This window comes from Poecilia latipinna, unplaced genomic scaffold (assembly GCF_001443285.1).
Source record: "Poecilia latipinna isolate Pla-1442-1.1 unplaced genomic scaffold, P_latipinna-1.0 Scaffold1727, whole genome shotgun sequence".
Classification (NCBI taxonomy): Eukaryota; Metazoa; Chordata; class Actinopteri; order Cyprinodontiformes; family Poeciliidae; genus Poecilia; species Poecilia latipinna.
In genome coordinates, this window is record NW_015114343.1 from 93,882 (window position 1) to 110,093 (window position 16,212).

General features: G+C 40.0%; 1 protein-coding gene across 3 annotated transcripts in view; it reads left to right on the forward strand.

Moving 5' to 3' along the window:
- Nucleotides 1–16,212, forward strand: part of LOC106964848 (uncharacterized) — a 45,866-nt gene that overhangs the window by 7,248 nt on the left and 22,406 nt on the right. For 2 of the 3 annotated variants that reach the window (XM_015060592.1, XM_015060591.1), the window contains exons 3-26: nucleotides 2,247–3,021; nucleotides 4,926–5,115; nucleotides 5,210–5,565; nucleotides 6,216–6,335; nucleotides 6,413–6,610; nucleotides 6,729–6,869; nucleotides 7,792–8,052; nucleotides 8,665–8,845; nucleotides 8,965–9,131; nucleotides 10,141–10,281; nucleotides 10,353–10,531; nucleotides 10,611–10,783; nucleotides 11,627–11,851; nucleotides 11,953–12,062; nucleotides 12,173–12,388; nucleotides 12,914–13,040; nucleotides 13,153–13,372; nucleotides 13,453–13,600; nucleotides 13,713–13,890; nucleotides 14,538–14,715; nucleotides 14,802–14,928; nucleotides 15,030–15,149; nucleotides 15,747–15,897; nucleotides 15,977–16,089. In XM_015060592.1, coding sequence (XP_014916078.1) covers nucleotides 2,247–3,021; nucleotides 4,926–5,115; nucleotides 5,210–5,565; nucleotides 6,216–6,335; nucleotides 6,413–6,610; nucleotides 6,729–6,869; nucleotides 7,792–8,052; nucleotides 8,665–8,845; nucleotides 8,965–9,131; nucleotides 10,141–10,281; nucleotides 10,353–10,531; nucleotides 10,611–10,783; nucleotides 11,627–11,851; nucleotides 11,953–12,062; nucleotides 12,173–12,388; nucleotides 12,914–13,040; nucleotides 13,153–13,372; nucleotides 13,453–13,600; nucleotides 13,713–13,890; nucleotides 14,538–14,715; nucleotides 14,802–14,928; nucleotides 15,030–15,149; nucleotides 15,747–15,897; nucleotides 15,977–16,089 — 4,795 coding nt within the window. Of the gene's footprint in view, nucleotides 1–158; nucleotides 373–2,246; nucleotides 3,022–4,925; nucleotides 5,116–5,209; nucleotides 5,566–6,215; nucleotides 6,336–6,412; nucleotides 6,611–6,728; nucleotides 6,870–7,791; nucleotides 8,053–8,664; nucleotides 8,846–8,964; nucleotides 9,132–10,140; nucleotides 10,282–10,352; nucleotides 10,532–10,610; nucleotides 10,784–11,626; nucleotides 11,852–11,952; nucleotides 12,063–12,172; nucleotides 12,389–12,913; nucleotides 13,041–13,152; nucleotides 13,373–13,452; nucleotides 13,601–13,712; nucleotides 13,891–14,537; nucleotides 14,716–14,801; nucleotides 14,929–15,029; nucleotides 15,150–15,746; nucleotides 15,898–15,976; nucleotides 16,090–16,212 lie in introns of those variants that run through there. The other variant, XM_015060593.1, reaches the window with a different exon arrangement.

The window sequence follows — 16,212 nt, forward strand, 5'->3', positions numbered from 1 at the left end:
GTCAGGATGCCATATAACTGTTAATAACAAATTGTATGATGATCTACGTCATGATTCTATGTTGCTGATTAAATAAAATCATATGGTAATGACAGCGTATACATGTCTGAACTAAGCGTATGACTATCTGACAACGTATGCTGATCTGAACAGCGGGGCTCTTTTCCGGAGAAATGAAACAAGGCTTCTAGTTTCACTTTCATTTCTCCCCGACCTGTCTGACTATGTAACACAGACGGCGCACTCTATAAGGAGAGGGAGGGAAGGTGCGGGGGTACATAAACACAAAGAGGAAGCTTGGTGGTCATTGTTGGAGCTTGGTGAAGAAGTTCAAGAGAGGCACTGCACATGTAGTTTGTGGTAAAGGAAAAGGTGAGAATAATATATTTATACCATTTATATAACAACATAAACTCGATTTTTTTGGTGTTGTTTAAAGCTGCGCCAGAATGGCTACTGGTTTTTTTGTTTGTTTGTTAAATGCTTGGTTAAATGTTAATGTATTTTGGATTTTGAGTATTTTCGCTTAATACAAAGCTTGAAGCTGCTGGGCGCTGACATTTTGTTGTGTTTTGTTGTCACAAAGTGCACCATTTGTCCTTGTCCTGTTATATTCTGACGGTAATTACTACAGCAAAACCACATTTTTCTATTAATTGTTTTTAATTGCGCAAACTGATGCATAATTACAGTAAATCTAAGCTGAAGGATTTCCCTTTGTTTGCACACTCTGTTTACAGCGGATGGGATGTGATTCAGTCTGTGATCATGCTTTAAATTCCTCTTCTGTCTTTCCTTAACAAATCCTTTTGCTAAAAGCTTAATCATTAAGCTTTAATAGGTATAATAGGTATTTACACCTATAAACCAGACTTGAATGCACAGCAACATAGACGCTAGAGGTAATGTTAAAGTACACTTTCCCTCTTATTTGTTGCTCTTCGGTGGCTGTTGTTGTTTTGCCATCTCAGAAGTTTCGCTCTGCCTATCTTCCAGGTTTCCATATGCAAATCTGGATAGGCTGGTTTAATAAATCTCTTTGCCAACATTACTGGTTTCTTTTACGAGAAAACGGGACATAACACTGCATGTTGAGATGACAATCTCTTAACATCCTGTTATTGTATTCACGTAACAGGTTTTAATGTAGTTGCATTGTACAGCAGTTTAATCTTGTTTGGACATGACCCTTAACGTTATTATTTTTTTATGTAATATTGTCATCAGTGATGACAATATTACACAAGTATTTAGTCTTTGCACAAGACTAAATACCTTGCGCAAGACTAAATACTTGTGCAATTTAATTGCACAAGTATTTAGTCATTTTAAACAATAATTCTTACTTCTATTTAGCCTCATTTAATTAGTAATCGTGCTCAGTTATATATTTTATTTACTGTGAATATATGAAAATCTTGTGTTGTACCTCACATCTTAAGTTTTTAAAAGATTTTAATTGGTCAATAACTGTTTCGTTAAGTTTTTATGCGCTTTTTTGAAGATTGGCATTAGTTTGGAAACGGCAAAATTCAAAATAATCTGATGAAATTACACTTTGTGTAGCGTGGATGATGTGTTCCTATTTGGCTTTTTTTCTTTCTTTTTTGCGACATTTTAAAAGTTAACTCTAATTTCGCATTACAATCGAATGGAAACATATTGAAACTATAGCACTAAAAATTAGGTGCTATTTTTTCATCCTAAAGTACCTAAAGTGTTGTGGGGTCTTTTTGGTGATGGCTTATGAGTAACATTCATATTAGGCAGTATCAATATTAGCTAATATTGATATTGCGGATATCAGTTTATATATGTCATCAAGTAATTAGTTATTCCTACTTCAAAATACTGCAACAATTTTAACAACTTGACTGAAACGGTACAGGCTGAAGCTCGGCAAATTAAGCTAAAATACTCCTTTATAAATATATTTAAAAAATCCCAAAACGTATCACAGAAACACAAATGGAAACAAAAGGGCAGAAAACACACCAAAACCAAATCAGATCCGAAAAAATTAGAGGTATTTTGTCCTTATAACCATCAAATATTTTATTTCTAATCAATATTTTGAAAACCCATAATGAGCTATACGTTTGTAAGTCCATTCCAGAAGTTAATTCCGACGACAACAAAAGACCTTCTTTTTATCTCTTTGTTCAATCATTTTCAACTATAATTTGTTAAATTACCGTGAAACTGTTGTTCAGCATTATTTCACCTATGTCTTTTTCTCTTTGTAGCAAGATGGAGGACGTTTTGGAAAATGTCGTTGCTTTGGCGTACCTACACAAGAATGGGATACCACTGACTAGATTGTCCAATCTCTACAGCCAGAAATACCGCACTAACCTAGTTGTACGCGACTTAAACTTTTCCTCCATTTTGAGCATGGTTTCCACTCTAGAAGACCTGGTGGTGGAGGGCGATGTGATGTTTCACAAGGAACATCGGCGTCAAAACAAAGATGCTGCTGAAGCTAAAGCACAAGGGAAAATTACTACAGATGTTCTGCAAAATGTTGTTGACTTGATAAAGGAACATCCTAAGGGGATTCGCCTGAAGACCTTGGCAACAGTATACAAGCAGGTATACGAGCATGACTTGATCATATCGTCTATGGGTTTCAAAGCGGTGTCAGACCTCGTTGGATCTCTGAAAGACGATCTAGTTGTCAACGGGAAAAGGGTTTTCCATAAGATTTACGTCTCGAAAAGTCAACCCGTAAAGAGAGCATCAACAAGAATAAAAGAAGACAGTCGACCTACAACACCGCAGACACCAGATTCACTCAAGGAGAAAAGCAGCAGTAACCCAGAAACTCAAGCACCTGCGTTCCAGTGGGATTACAGCTCACCCAGTGCATCTGTCCCTCAGTCAGCGATCAACTTTCTTGGCTCACCTTTGGTCTCTACCTCATCGTCATCAATCCATTGCATCCCAGGCAGCCCACCTGTTGCTGCATCCCAGAAAGTTCCGCAGCTGACCCAAGACCAGCTGTACCAGAGAGTGTTGCAGGTGAGTTTTGTCATCAAACCTCTAATGTCACGACTTTTATTCACGAGATAATCCTCAACGACTCGAGTCTAAACTGAGTGAGTTTGAGAAAGGAATAAGCAAAGCAATCAAGTGCAATTGATTGCTGGTGATCAATAGAAGACTTATTCTTTACACAGATCCCATGTATACATTGATTAAAATATCCTATTAATGCAGCTAATTTTAGTGTTTGCACTCCATTTACTGTCCGTTTTACTGAAAGGGTTTTGTAAAATCACCTTGAAGCATTTCAGGCCAAATAGGTTTCAGAACTACCCGCTATGTAATAGATTACAAGAACTTTGAACTCTTCTTTGGATACTTCCTCATTGTAGATTTACCAAACACTGTGGAGACAGATATTAAAGTTTACTGATAGGAACAATTGATTATATAAACATATATATATATATATATATATATATATATATATATATATATATATATATATATATATATATATATATATATATAACTTTTTTTTTTTTTGAGTACATCTACTGCACTTCAAGTAAATATTGAAGAAAAATTGAAACATTTCTGTCTTAACTTGGCCTTGTAATTTAGATAGTTTGCTATGCCTGGTGGTTGTGGCGCTCGGCAGTCATTCATCCAACGTCCCACCGTGTTTTTGAGTTAGAAAATGTTTAAAGTTGATAGGAAATGTCAAAATATCTCTTAATAATTATGTGTTATTGGAAGATTAATATCTGAACATCAACTATAAAGTCTTAAAAAATGGAAACATTTGAAAATAATTTAAATAAATGAGCAATGCTAAGCCTGGTTGGAGCACAAGTAAAACCTGGTGGCCCACCAGGCTTATAATACACTGGGGGAAACCCTGTCGGAGGATGATCTATTTAAAGTTTACAGTTGACTTCACCAGATTTTTACTTAAAATCCTCTCATATCTTCTTGAGTTTACAATAGCTCACACTTTCTAACAAGGATCACAAACCTTTAAAAGAGGATGGAGCCACAGAATTACAGATCTAGCCTTAATTCACAGAGCTCAAGTTCTTTTAAACTGGAAATGTGGCATTATTTGTCTAACTGTATATATTGGTAACTGCAACTATGTTTTCGTAGTCATGCCCTGCTATAGTTGAATGGCATGTTTTTATCTATTTCCCAATTTAAAGAATTAGAGGAACAGGTTTTTACGTTATGTCATTTTTAAACCCTTGGGAAGCAGGAAGCTGTGAACTGGTATTTGAAAGTATCTAAACATGAATTAAAATGTAAAGTATACATGAGATTAAATGCTTGTGTTACATTTGTTTGGTAGGAAATGGCCCAATGAAGTCAAAGTCGGCTTTATTGTTATTTCTTAACATGTATCAGACAAAAAAGCAATAAAATTATGATTCTCATTCTCACTGTGACATTCCTGACACTAAATAAGAGTAAAGTCACAACAATAAAAAAACCTATCGTCACATTAAGTAATGACAATTAATAGGACAAATGCACAGAGGTGAGAACTAGACTAACTTAATTAAATTAACTAATTAATTACATAAATTGGTTAAAATGAAGATAGGAAATAAAATGTCAGACATTCACAGTATAAAAGTCAAAGATAACAGCAAAATTGAAATAGTGCAAGACATTCAGAAAGTGTAGCAACAAAAGATTTTTATATTAATGCAAAGACAGTATTTGTGTCACCATAAGTGCTTAAAAACAAATATTTCTTAACATTGGAGGTATTTTATCGCGTCAAAGATGGGACTTTTCAAAAAATGTTCTGTATAGGTTTATGTTCCTACAATGAAAGAAGTTAATGTAAGACTTTTTAAAAATAGCGTGCCAATAAGAATAGGGGGCGCTGCATCTGTATTTGAAACCTGATCATCAAGTCCACCAATGTGTTCCAGGTAATAAAGACTCATCAATTGACAGCGCCAACAATGGAGCAGCTGCAAGCCTACTACACTCAGATGTTCAAGGAATCGTTTCCACTCAGGCAGTACATGTCCCTGTACGACAACTTGGAAGCAAAGAAGCAGCCAAGTCAAACCGAGTCGGCAGTAAATCCCCAGACAAACGCCTGGCAGAGAGCCAAAGGTAGGCCCCGCATGGTAGCTTTCACTTTTAATCGCCACCATCCCTTCTTTGCCTCCAACTTTATAAAAATCCGTTTTAACGTTATTTCTTGCAGCAACACAAAACCACACGAAGGCCGCCGAAGTAGAGATGCCACCTCCAGAGGGTGCCGCCCTGCTGACCGCTAGTGATTTCCCGGTGCTGGGGGCGAGTGAGGCGGTGACCAAAGAGAAGAAAGGCAAAGCGAAAGAAGCCAACCAGAAAGAGGCCAGTTTGCCTGTCTTCAGAGAAAGGTTTTATGCCCAGCAGAGGGAGATCCACGGCGGCAACATGCGGGCCCTGGAGGCCATGGAGGACGATGACGAGTTGAGAAGGAGGAAGAGGGCCATGGATCCGGAAACAATCAACAGCGTGACAGAGAGCGTTGTACGAGAAATCGCCTCCGAGGGGGAGCTGGTCACTAAAGAAAAGGTGAAATGGAGGAAAGAATAAAGCTTACAGTTTTTCTGTTTTTGACCAAATCATTTGAGAGTATAAATGTTGACTGGGTTTGGCTATATGTTGAAATTTAGTTATTTAAAGCTGACACTGTGGTTACAGTTAGGCTAATGTATGCAATTATTGACAAGCCATGTATGGTCTAGTTTTCTTAAAGGGGCAGTATTATGTAAAATCAACTTTTTTAGCTTTAACTCATGTTATAATTTTATTCCCTCATCAAAAATATTCCTGAATGTTGCTTTGATTCTTTCATGCATGTTTGATAAATATTTTAAGCTTCCATGGCAACCATTTGGGTTTGTAACACGGATTCCATGCGTAGCTCCTAAGCCAAACCTCCGTATTACAGAACACCCTTCTCCTGCAACCCTTCAAACTAGCAGGAGAGATCTGTCTCTGCAAAATCAGATTTCTTTTAAGTTATGTTTGATACATACAACATTTTTATAACAGAAGGTAAATCAGTTATGTGATTGTGCTATAAAATGATAAAATGTGGTTGGTAAACACACAATATTGCCCCTTTAAAAATAAAAAAATAAAAAAGCTACTCCTAACAATGCTCATACAGGACCATTTGCTGTTTTTAAAGTTTTCCTACTCTCAACATCTCCGTCTAGGTGATATCCCGGGTTTGCATAATGTTTCCTTCCTTGGACCCAGGAATCCTGAAGCCTTGGACTATTCCAGCTCTCAAAAACCTTCAGTACCTCATCAGAGAGGTTAACATGTTCATAGAGGTGGGTACACACATGTTTGGCATAAACTCTTTCATATTTGAGTGCTGTGCTGAGAAGAGCTTTGCCCTGTATGAAAGGCTACAGAGGCGGTGACGTCCATCTGCACGCTGTATGAGTTCGGCCAGTCGCTGGCCGGTCTGAAGGACAAGAAGCGCTACGAAGAGCTCAACCTGGGGCCGCTGTGCAAGCTCCCCCTCGTTCATCGCATGTTCAAGATTGACAGCAACACGAAAGATGATGACATCCCTGAGATCGAGACCGTAGACATCTTAAAGGTGCCGCTCAAGAATATTCCAGTTAAAGCTGACGAAGTCGACCTGCAAATCAACATTCCAAAGAGCGACGACTAAAAATGTGAAAATATGTACATTTAATGTTGTTTTGTTTTTGCAGCAAATTAATGTTTTTAGGAGGAAGCATTCAAAGCAAAGGTTGGACCTGGCAGAGTTTATGAAGCATCTGTCTGATCATTACAACTGTGATTCTCCCTACGAGCTGGGGATCAGGATTCCCAGCTTTGGTCTACCGATTTCGGTAAGACACTCGACATGCTGCAGTTATGATTACTCACTGGTTGGTTAATTCCTGTCCTCAGCCAAGGGGATTTTAATCATACACCTATGTTATTGAAACTCCCTTTATCCTTTAAGAGTGAATATCTTTGGAGAATTAGCCAGTTTCCTGAGGAAAACGTTTGGAAATTGTTAAAAATTTCAGAAAGTTTTAGATCTTTAGATGGGAAAACGATTAGTAAAAAGGTGAAAGCGGAATAAAATAAACCAAAAAGTAAATCAAAGCTAAATTTGATCCAATAAAATATGTATTTATTTTATCAGCATTTCTTTGTGTAAGATATTTTTAATATCAGTGGGATTTTCCTGGTAAAATAAAGGTTAATGATAATAATAGTAATAATATTAAATATTTCTGTCACATACAGATGACAGGCAAGGCTTAAACTTGAGCTATTTTCTGTATAAAGTGACATAAATTGACACTTGAAAAGTTGATCAGCGACGTCAATTTGTATTTTTAGCAATTCTTCAAATACGTTGAGAATGAAGTTGTATAATTTTATGTTTAACCTTATATGTTGGGTTGGTTAGGTTCTTTATCCATACGCATTTTCTGATACTGAGTCAAAGCCCAACTTCTCATTAAAATCATTATCATCTCATGCTTAAAAACATTGTAGTTCAGTAAAGTAACTTCTTCATCTGCATTAAATCATCATTACATCACACTTTACTCTGAACATCATAAAACTGAACGACTAGTGTTTCAGCTGCTCTCAGTGTAGCACTTAGAACAGAATGTAAACATAACCTATTTTCTTTCAATCAATAATCAAATGATGTACCTTCATTTTGGTCATTGTGAAAGATTGTGGTTTTCTTGCACCTGATCTACGACCGGGTCTTATTTCTATTAACGCTGGTTTGCATCTCCTCTGAAGAGCCTGATCAAGGCGAGCCGATATGAGCAAGCCCGCCTGGAACAGGCCAGGGAAATCATCCAGAAAGAGCTGGAGGAGGAGACCATGGAGCGACTGAGGAAAGTCAAGAAGAGCGTCCTAGAACCGCTGCAAGGCGCCGCTTCCTTCTCCTCTACAGGAAACGCTGACCTCAGGAAGAAGTATGCCTCCATGCCAGCAGGCGACGTCGTGCTGGAGGTCCTGTCGAACGCCCAGGGAGTGTTCAGCCCCAGGATGGCGAAGGTGGGTGCCAGACTATGACGAATGCACTCTATTCACAAAGAGGTTGGAGATGTCTGCCGCTTTTTTCCCCCAGTTAGTCCTGAGCTCAGCGCTCAGAACGACAGGGTGGTAATTCTGCTAAGTCTCTCAACATGAGCCTTCAGACTGAAGCTCATTCAAAGAAAAGCCACCCATCATCTCCTAATCCTTAATGAAGTTGCAAACCTGCTGGATTTAACTTGTTCACACTGATTCGACTTTAATGGACTGAACTCGTGATGAGTTCTCTCATGATGAGAGATTATTAATTCAATTGGAGATGTGCCCTATTTATGGTGCAGTTTGTACCTGCGCATCTCCTTCAATTGAAGTAATGTTGGACTTTTTCACTGACTTCACCTCATTCGTAGACCTGCTATCCATGGCCACCTGCTGCAGGGATGTAGATGCAGACTGTAGGTCAAAGGGCAGACATCAGCTGCTGCAACATCACCTAATGTTTTCTCAGTCAAATATTCTCCCTTCGCAGTTTGCTTTGCGATCAGTCCAAAAACAGAGCGGCCATGTTTCTGTGTGTACTTAAGAGAGAAGTGGTTCCTAACACAGAGCTGTGTGTTTCTTTTACCAACCCAGCACATCCAGAGCTTCTTGATGCAGGTGTCAGTCGATCGGCTGACGAGAGCTCTGTTCCAGCTGGCCATCTGTGGCGGTTCCCTGGCGGTTCCACAGGACCTGGTGCCCAAAGAGAAGACCACCAAAGCTACAGAGGAAGCTAAAGCGGTGGACAAAACTGCTCCGACCCTCCCCAGTGAAGGTTCCTAAAGAGAAAATAGCACCGCTGTGATATGAATGTTGTGTAGTCTTTTGACCATGAATGTTTTTCCAGCCAGAGTTGAGCACCATTGATGGATATGTGTGGTTTGTATTTCACAGGCAAACTGAAACAGTATGTAAAAGACAACCTGGCTGCTCAAACCTCAGCCATCACTCTGGCATACATCTCCACTCTGGAGAAGAAGCTGACCAAACACTTTCACGTCAAAGACTTCTTCTCCTTGGAACAAGGAACCTTCCTGGAATTCCTGGTGAAACACATTCAGGTACAACTACAACTTCCTGTGTGTGTCCTGTGGCAAAATTATCATCTGAAGCTACTTGGGAAGCAGTGGTGGGAACCAGTTAGTTGTGCTAACCTCTCAATCTTTAATCATAAACATTAATTCCACCAAAGCGATGTACTGCTGAGGAATCTACTGCCGAAGTGCTAATTTTAACCATTGTCTCCCCATACACACTATACCATTTTTCACACATGGTTTCGGTTTTATAGTTGTTGACTTTTACTAACTCGGTTGTTGAATTTGTCTAATTGACCAGGGTAGGGTTTCAATTGTTGTTTTCTTCTGTATACCTAATTTGTTCATCTAGTTGTCTCAATAAAGTTTCTTTAAAAAAAAGAGACACTTTGAAAAGAGGAAACAAAACTGCTGCGTAAACAGACTTCGTAATAAGAGCATGAATATAAACTTCTAGCTACTTGAAGAATTTTTCAATTTTTTTGTACTTTAGTCTTCTGAAACTTTACCAAACAGACAAGTAAATTAGCGCTTCAGAGTTTATCTGAAAAAATGCATTTAGGGGGAGCTAAGTGTAATAAGTGTTTTCGAAGTTAGCAAAAAGTGAAGCACTAAATGTTTAGCAAAACTGCAAAGGCGCTAGTTGTATTCAAAGTTAGCAAATGCACTAAACTTTTCAAAGTTAGCCAAAAACGGTAAACCTCTACACATTCTCAAAGTTGGTAAGTTGCTAAGGCTTTAAACGTTTTAAAAGTTAGCCAAAAACATGCTACATGTAGCTACATACTACATGTCAAAATAATAGCATAAACATCTAGCTACTTGAAGAATTTTTAAGAGCCGATAACTAAAGGGTTAAAGCACAAGTTGTTTTCAAAGTTAGCAAGTTTGAAGCAAGTTAGCGTAAACACTAAAGCACTAAGCGACAAATTGGCTCCACTCTTCGAATGTTAGTGAATTAGGGGAAGTGTCCACTATTTGGAAGTTATTACAGCCACTCACACTCTCTCATCCTGTGTGTGTTTATGTGCAGCTGCTGCAGGAATCTCTAGGATCTGCTTTGTTTCTGGAAACTAATGCTCAACTCACAGGCAGTGGTTTCAGACCCACCAAACAAGACCTGTTTGAATTCATTAAACAGTGCGGCAACATATCCTCCACCGATCCAGACGACGTGAGTGGCTCATCAGCATAAAAGCAGTGAAAGTACATAGCCAGGGTTCTTATCCTAATGTCTTTTCCCAGCTGGCTCACATTGAGACAGCACTGCGGTCCCACTACAAGGTCCGGGACAGTCGGGACTTGGGCCATGGGACCCTGCAAATGCTGGCCGGCTTGGTCAAGAAGCAAATAGAGCATTTTGGAGGAGGAGTGAGCTCTGTCTACTATGAGTCAGCTCTGCTGGCCAAACACAGCAAATCAAGGTTGAATTTGTTACTAGACAAAATGCTCAGTTCTGCTTCCTTCTAACTTAACAAATCTCTGAATTTTTTCCCCTTAAAGTGTTGAAAGTGGCTACGAGTTGGTGGGACGCCTGGGAGAGATGTCAAAGGCCCAGGCCCTGGCCAGCTTGCTATGCTGCCCTCTACTGGAGGATCTGAACATCTGGAGCCAATGGGAGCTGATCTTTAAACCCAGTTTTGGGCCCCTGAAAGACTTCATTGAAACTAATGCAGGTACAGAACCGTGGCCCTTCCATTTTACTTCTGTTTAAAGGGTTACAGCAGCGATTATTTTAGTAATTGATTAATCTATCAATTATTCTGATGATTAATTAGATTTATCAGATAAAAACATTGGCACATTATGCAAATCTTTCATATAGACTACTTTATGCAATATTAGAAATATATTAAGACACAAATAAATCAATGACTTAAATTCTTTTCTTTTAATAAGAAAATAAACATTTTATTAGTTAAATGCAATAACAGCATCCTGTTAGTGTACAGCTGATCATTTGTAGCAAAGGACACATCTGCAGCTAGAAACATACTGTGTGTTTGTGTATTTATGAGGTTGTTGTGCATTTATGCACTTTATACATGAGAGTATCATAGCATATAAGACAAAATAGAATACACTTCAAATTAAAGGATATGTTTTTATTATGTATGGGAAATTAAAATATTTCCTTATATTAAACTAAAGACTGTCTCATTTTTTAAAAGTGATTGAAAAAAGAATGTGTTGTTTTAATACTTAATCTGTAATATGATTTTATTTGGAAATGCACTCTGTAATTTTTTATGTTATCTGACTCCAGGAAGACTAGCTGATGTTGCTGATGCTAAGCATAAACAGAAATGTTGTTCTCTAGTGGCAGGAAGCTGATAGAGACGATAAATAACGATTCCCTTCACAGTTGTGCGCTACTGTGTGTTGGGATGTCCCACAAAATCCCAATAAAATAAATGGAAGTTTGTGGTTATTCTTTTGGGAAGTAATGGAAAAGTTATCCAAAGTTAGCTACTTGATGCATAAATAATACGACATTATTTTGTTTTGCCGCCTCTCAGCGAATACGGGCCTGGCGGCACTGGAGGTAACCCCGGGTTTGCTGCTTAGGATCACCACAGACACAGGCCACAAACACTTCACCAACGCCGTGGCGACGCTCGACCCCATCGGCACGGCCGGCCACCTCGTGTCCATGGTGACGGCCTATGGGATCGACAATGCTCCCACCGCTCTCCTGGCCAATCACATGGAGAACTCTCTGGCCGCAGCTGTGGCTGAAGAAGGTAATAAGAATCATCTCATTAGACGGCAAAAAAGTGTCCGTTTTGCCTTGCGTCTGGCGTGTGAATGTTTCGTCAGCAACATAAACACCGCGTTTCCTCAGATCTGTCCAAAGCGGAAGAGGATGTGACGTGTTACAGCAGAGTGGCCAACTTCCTGCTCCAGTGTTTGACACGGATCCCCACAAGAACCTGCCAGGCGCTTCTGCAGCAGGTCAGCGACGACACATTGTGACACTTATTGGAGGAGTCATCGGTTGGTGTGTTTTTCTGTTGCCGCTGTAAAAGAAATGCTTATTTTTCTGTTTGAATGCAACTTGCTAGGTGTTCCTGGAGCCCTTCTCCCGCGTGTTGGGTCAAGCCAAATCTAAAGAAGTCCTGATCACGGTGGCTCAATCTGACCCCAAACATATGAGCTGTCTGCACCGGCTGGGCATCCTCCTGGGAATCACAGACTGGGTCAAAGACTACCAGAAGAAGCTGACCTCACTCCAGAGCCAAAACAGTAACGGTTACGTAGCGAATGGGGATCACGGCAAGGTGAGAGAGCAAAGAAAAAAGTAGACGGAGATTGAAGAGACTTAGAAAAAATTATTTAGAACTGATGATTTCTTTCACATATTAGTCGAATCAATAAATCACATAAAAATAACTGCATAAAATAATCTAAAAGAACTCAAAAAGCAAAACATCATGCCCTTAATCTGAAGAGTAGAAACATTTGGAGCTTCCCAAGAGTGACCAGCCTACCAAAAGTCTTTCAAGACTTCCTCTGAGGCTCATCCAGGAAGTCACAGTAGAACCACAACATCTAAAGCTCTGTGGGCCTCACTTTCCTGAAACCAAAAAACAAAATCTTACCAAGTGTTTTTGGTAATAGCTTATTGCACTTGAAATAAGACAAAAGGTAGCTTCTTAACTTACAAGAAACCAGGAGAAAGTCCGATCAAACAAAACAAAAGAACCTATTGAGAAGTCTACTCAAAGTCTGGATTTAAATATAATTAAGATGTGGCATTACCTTAAACTTTCATTGATGAACAATGTCTTATTTGTGCTTCCTAGCCCAATCTGACTGATTCTGACAGCAGCAGTCTGTCCGCTCTAAACATGAGTGAAGACGAGTTCCTCGAGGACGACATCACAGACAGCAGCTCTGTGTCTTCTCACCTCAACCAGACCATTCAGCAAGGTGGATGAAATGAAGTTTGCTTTTTCTTTTCAGTATTTTTGCCTTGAATCGAGGACTGAACCAGTTCTATTTCTCATTCCTTTTTTTTGTACCCCCAAATAAATTCCTCTAGTTAATGGCGACCAACCAAAAGAGCCTGACGAGGAAGATGACGACGAGGAGCTGTATGAGCTGGCCTCCATTCCTAACGGAGAGACGTCAAACATCAGCAGTGAGGCTGAATGCGATCCAGCAGATCAGATCGACAAGTCCGACTCAGATGAAAAGGAGGCTGATGGTTGTCAGTCAGAGGATACATTCTGTCAACAGAAAAACATCATTGAAGACATCAGGTTTGAGTTTTTGCCTTGGCGTTCACTCAGTAAGCATCTGATGGTTCAGTAGAGCTGATTAGTCATTGTTTACGGTGCAGGAAGAGTGAGTTTGGCATTGGCGTGGAACTGAATGCGGAAGGCCAGAAGTTGATGCAGGTCCACCAGGAGCGACTGGGCCGCAGCTTGGACCGGCTGTCCACTGAACTCTACAGCAAAGACACACACTTCGTCCTAGAACTCATTCAGGTGGCTGCTCACACCTTCACAACCCTGAAACTCTGACTCTAAATGTAGTCAAACCAAATGTCTTTGCAAAAATGGAAGAAATTTACTCTTTGGCTTTTCTGCGTTCTGTCAGAATGCAGATGACAACAGTTACCCCTCCGGGGGCGACGCCGTCCCAGCGCTCGCCTTTGTGGTCGAGAGAGATTGCGTCACCGTCCTCAACAATGAGACGGGCTTCCAGGAGAAGAACATCAGGGCCATCTGTGACGTAGGCCGCAGCACCAAGGGCAAACACAAATACGGATACATTGGTGATTACACACACCGTGGTGTTCTTGCTTTTATTAAAGTGTGACTTTATCACACAAAAACCAACCTAGCTATAAACCTAGCTTTATCCATCTTTATTGTTACTGGTGTATAAAAAACACTATTTAAAATAAACTAACAATGCTTGGCCTGGTGGGGAGCAAGTTAAGCCTGGTTGCCCACCAGACTTATATAACTTAGGTAAACCCTGCATATACTACATATAGAGGACCACTTTCAGTATTTTAACCAACAAAGGGAGGTCATTTATGGAAAGTGAAGTGAGGACGTTTTCCCCATTCTCACGTTTTCCCCATCCTCACTCTACTAGCCTAAAGGTATGTTGTGAATTAAGTTTTGGTAAAAGATATTGTTAATTGTGGACAAGTAATTGGGAAAATGTCCAGGTTAGTCATATCTGCTAACTGCACTATCATAAAATGAGTGGAGGTCAATGTAATGTTCTCAGTTGGATGGAAGTACAAGAACGTGTGTTTATGGTGTGATATTGCCAAAAACATCTTATCCCATCCGTTCACATTCCCAATCTCTAAATTTGTAGTCTTTTTACATTTTCTTTGTGAGTATGTTTGAAGTTAGCGGTACAAACTTGCTGTCTGAATCATCTGGCTTGTGCTTCTTCATGCAGGACAAAAAGGGATTGGCTTCAAATCTGTGTTTAAGGTCACAGATTGTCCTGAGATCCACTCCAACGGCTTCCACCTGCGCTTCGACAGGAACTGCGGCCCCATGGGATACATCCTCCCCCACTGGACCGAGGAGGAGAGGCCTCTGGATGCACAGCTCAAGGACATCCATCGGCACAGGTGGGATTACGGTAAATTTACATTTTCATGCAACTCTGTCCTATACAGCCAGCAAAACCTTTTTTTCCCCCGCCTTTCTTTATTAGCTGGACCACAAAAATCTGCCTCCCCTTACGTTCTGAAAGTCACCAAACGAGGAACCTGTTCCACGACGTCCATCCCTCACTGCTGCTCTTTCTGCATCGCCTGCGCTCCATCACCATCTATAACCAGGTTAGCCATTGTTTTCATTGAAGAATGCAGTTTTTCTAAGATATTAATTCACCCTTTTAATAAAAGTGACATTTTTTTTCTTTCTTTCTGTTGATCTGCAGAGTGAGAAGCGCCTTGTGACCATGACTCGCAAAGACCTGAGTCACAGTGTGTTGGAGGTGGAGCACACAGAGGGCACAGAGCGCTGGCTGGTGGTCAAAACCACTCTGCAGCCCAACAAGGTGACGCAATAGTACACACACACACACACACACACACACACACACACACACCCCAACCAGTCATTTTGACCACTCAACCGCTTTAATCTAGAGTCGCATTCACCCATTTGCACTCACAGACGTTCACACATTTATACACTAATACACAGATTGGTAGGCAATTTGGGGTTAAGTGCCTTGCCCAAGGGCACATCGACTGTCTTGAAACTTAAAAGAAAAGTTAGGTTAGAAACTCTGCATTCAAGCCAGCAATAAAAAAGTTCCGTTTTTATTTTTTTTTACTGACAAAAACTGAAGATTGAGTCAAAAGAAAATGTTATTGAAGCTATAATTAATTATTCCTCTATTCCAGGTCTTCTTGGGAGTACATTGAATTCAACAATAGGTTAAATTTTCAGTATTATTGTTACGTCCTCACCTATTTTCTTTCAGTCATTTACAAGATTGAACCTCTGCAGTTTGGCTATGTACAAGAAGCAACAAAATTAAACACAGAATTGTTAAGCAATCCAGTTTTTAGCGCCATCATTGTTTACTTGGCATCCACCTGTCAGTCAGTCTGTGGGCTGTTCTGACTCAGACGTATGTCCCCCTCAGATAAAAGAAGACGTGGAGTCGACTGAACTCGCTCTGGCTTTCCAGCTGGGTGGCGGTGAGACGGAGAGTGACATTATTTGTCAGCCACAAAAGCAGCCCGTGTTTGCTTACCTGCCTCTTCGCAGTTTCGGCTTTCGTTTCATCATCCAAGGTGAGAACTGAGGAATCAAAAAGGATAATTTGTTGAAGAAACAAACCATGGTTTGATGTAATCACGTACTCTTCTTTAGGCGATTTCGACATCCCTTCTTCTCGGGAGGATGTTGACAGGGACAGCTCCTGGAACCAGTGGCTTCGATCAGAAATACCACAGCTCTTCCTCAAGGCCATGGATGTCTTCACTGTAAGGCACAACCTAACTTTAGAAATTAATTTTTTTTCTCCAAATAGTCATTTAATGCTTATAAAGACCAAAAAGTGGAGAAAACGTCATGAAATCGGTAAAATAAAAGTTGATCATCGACGT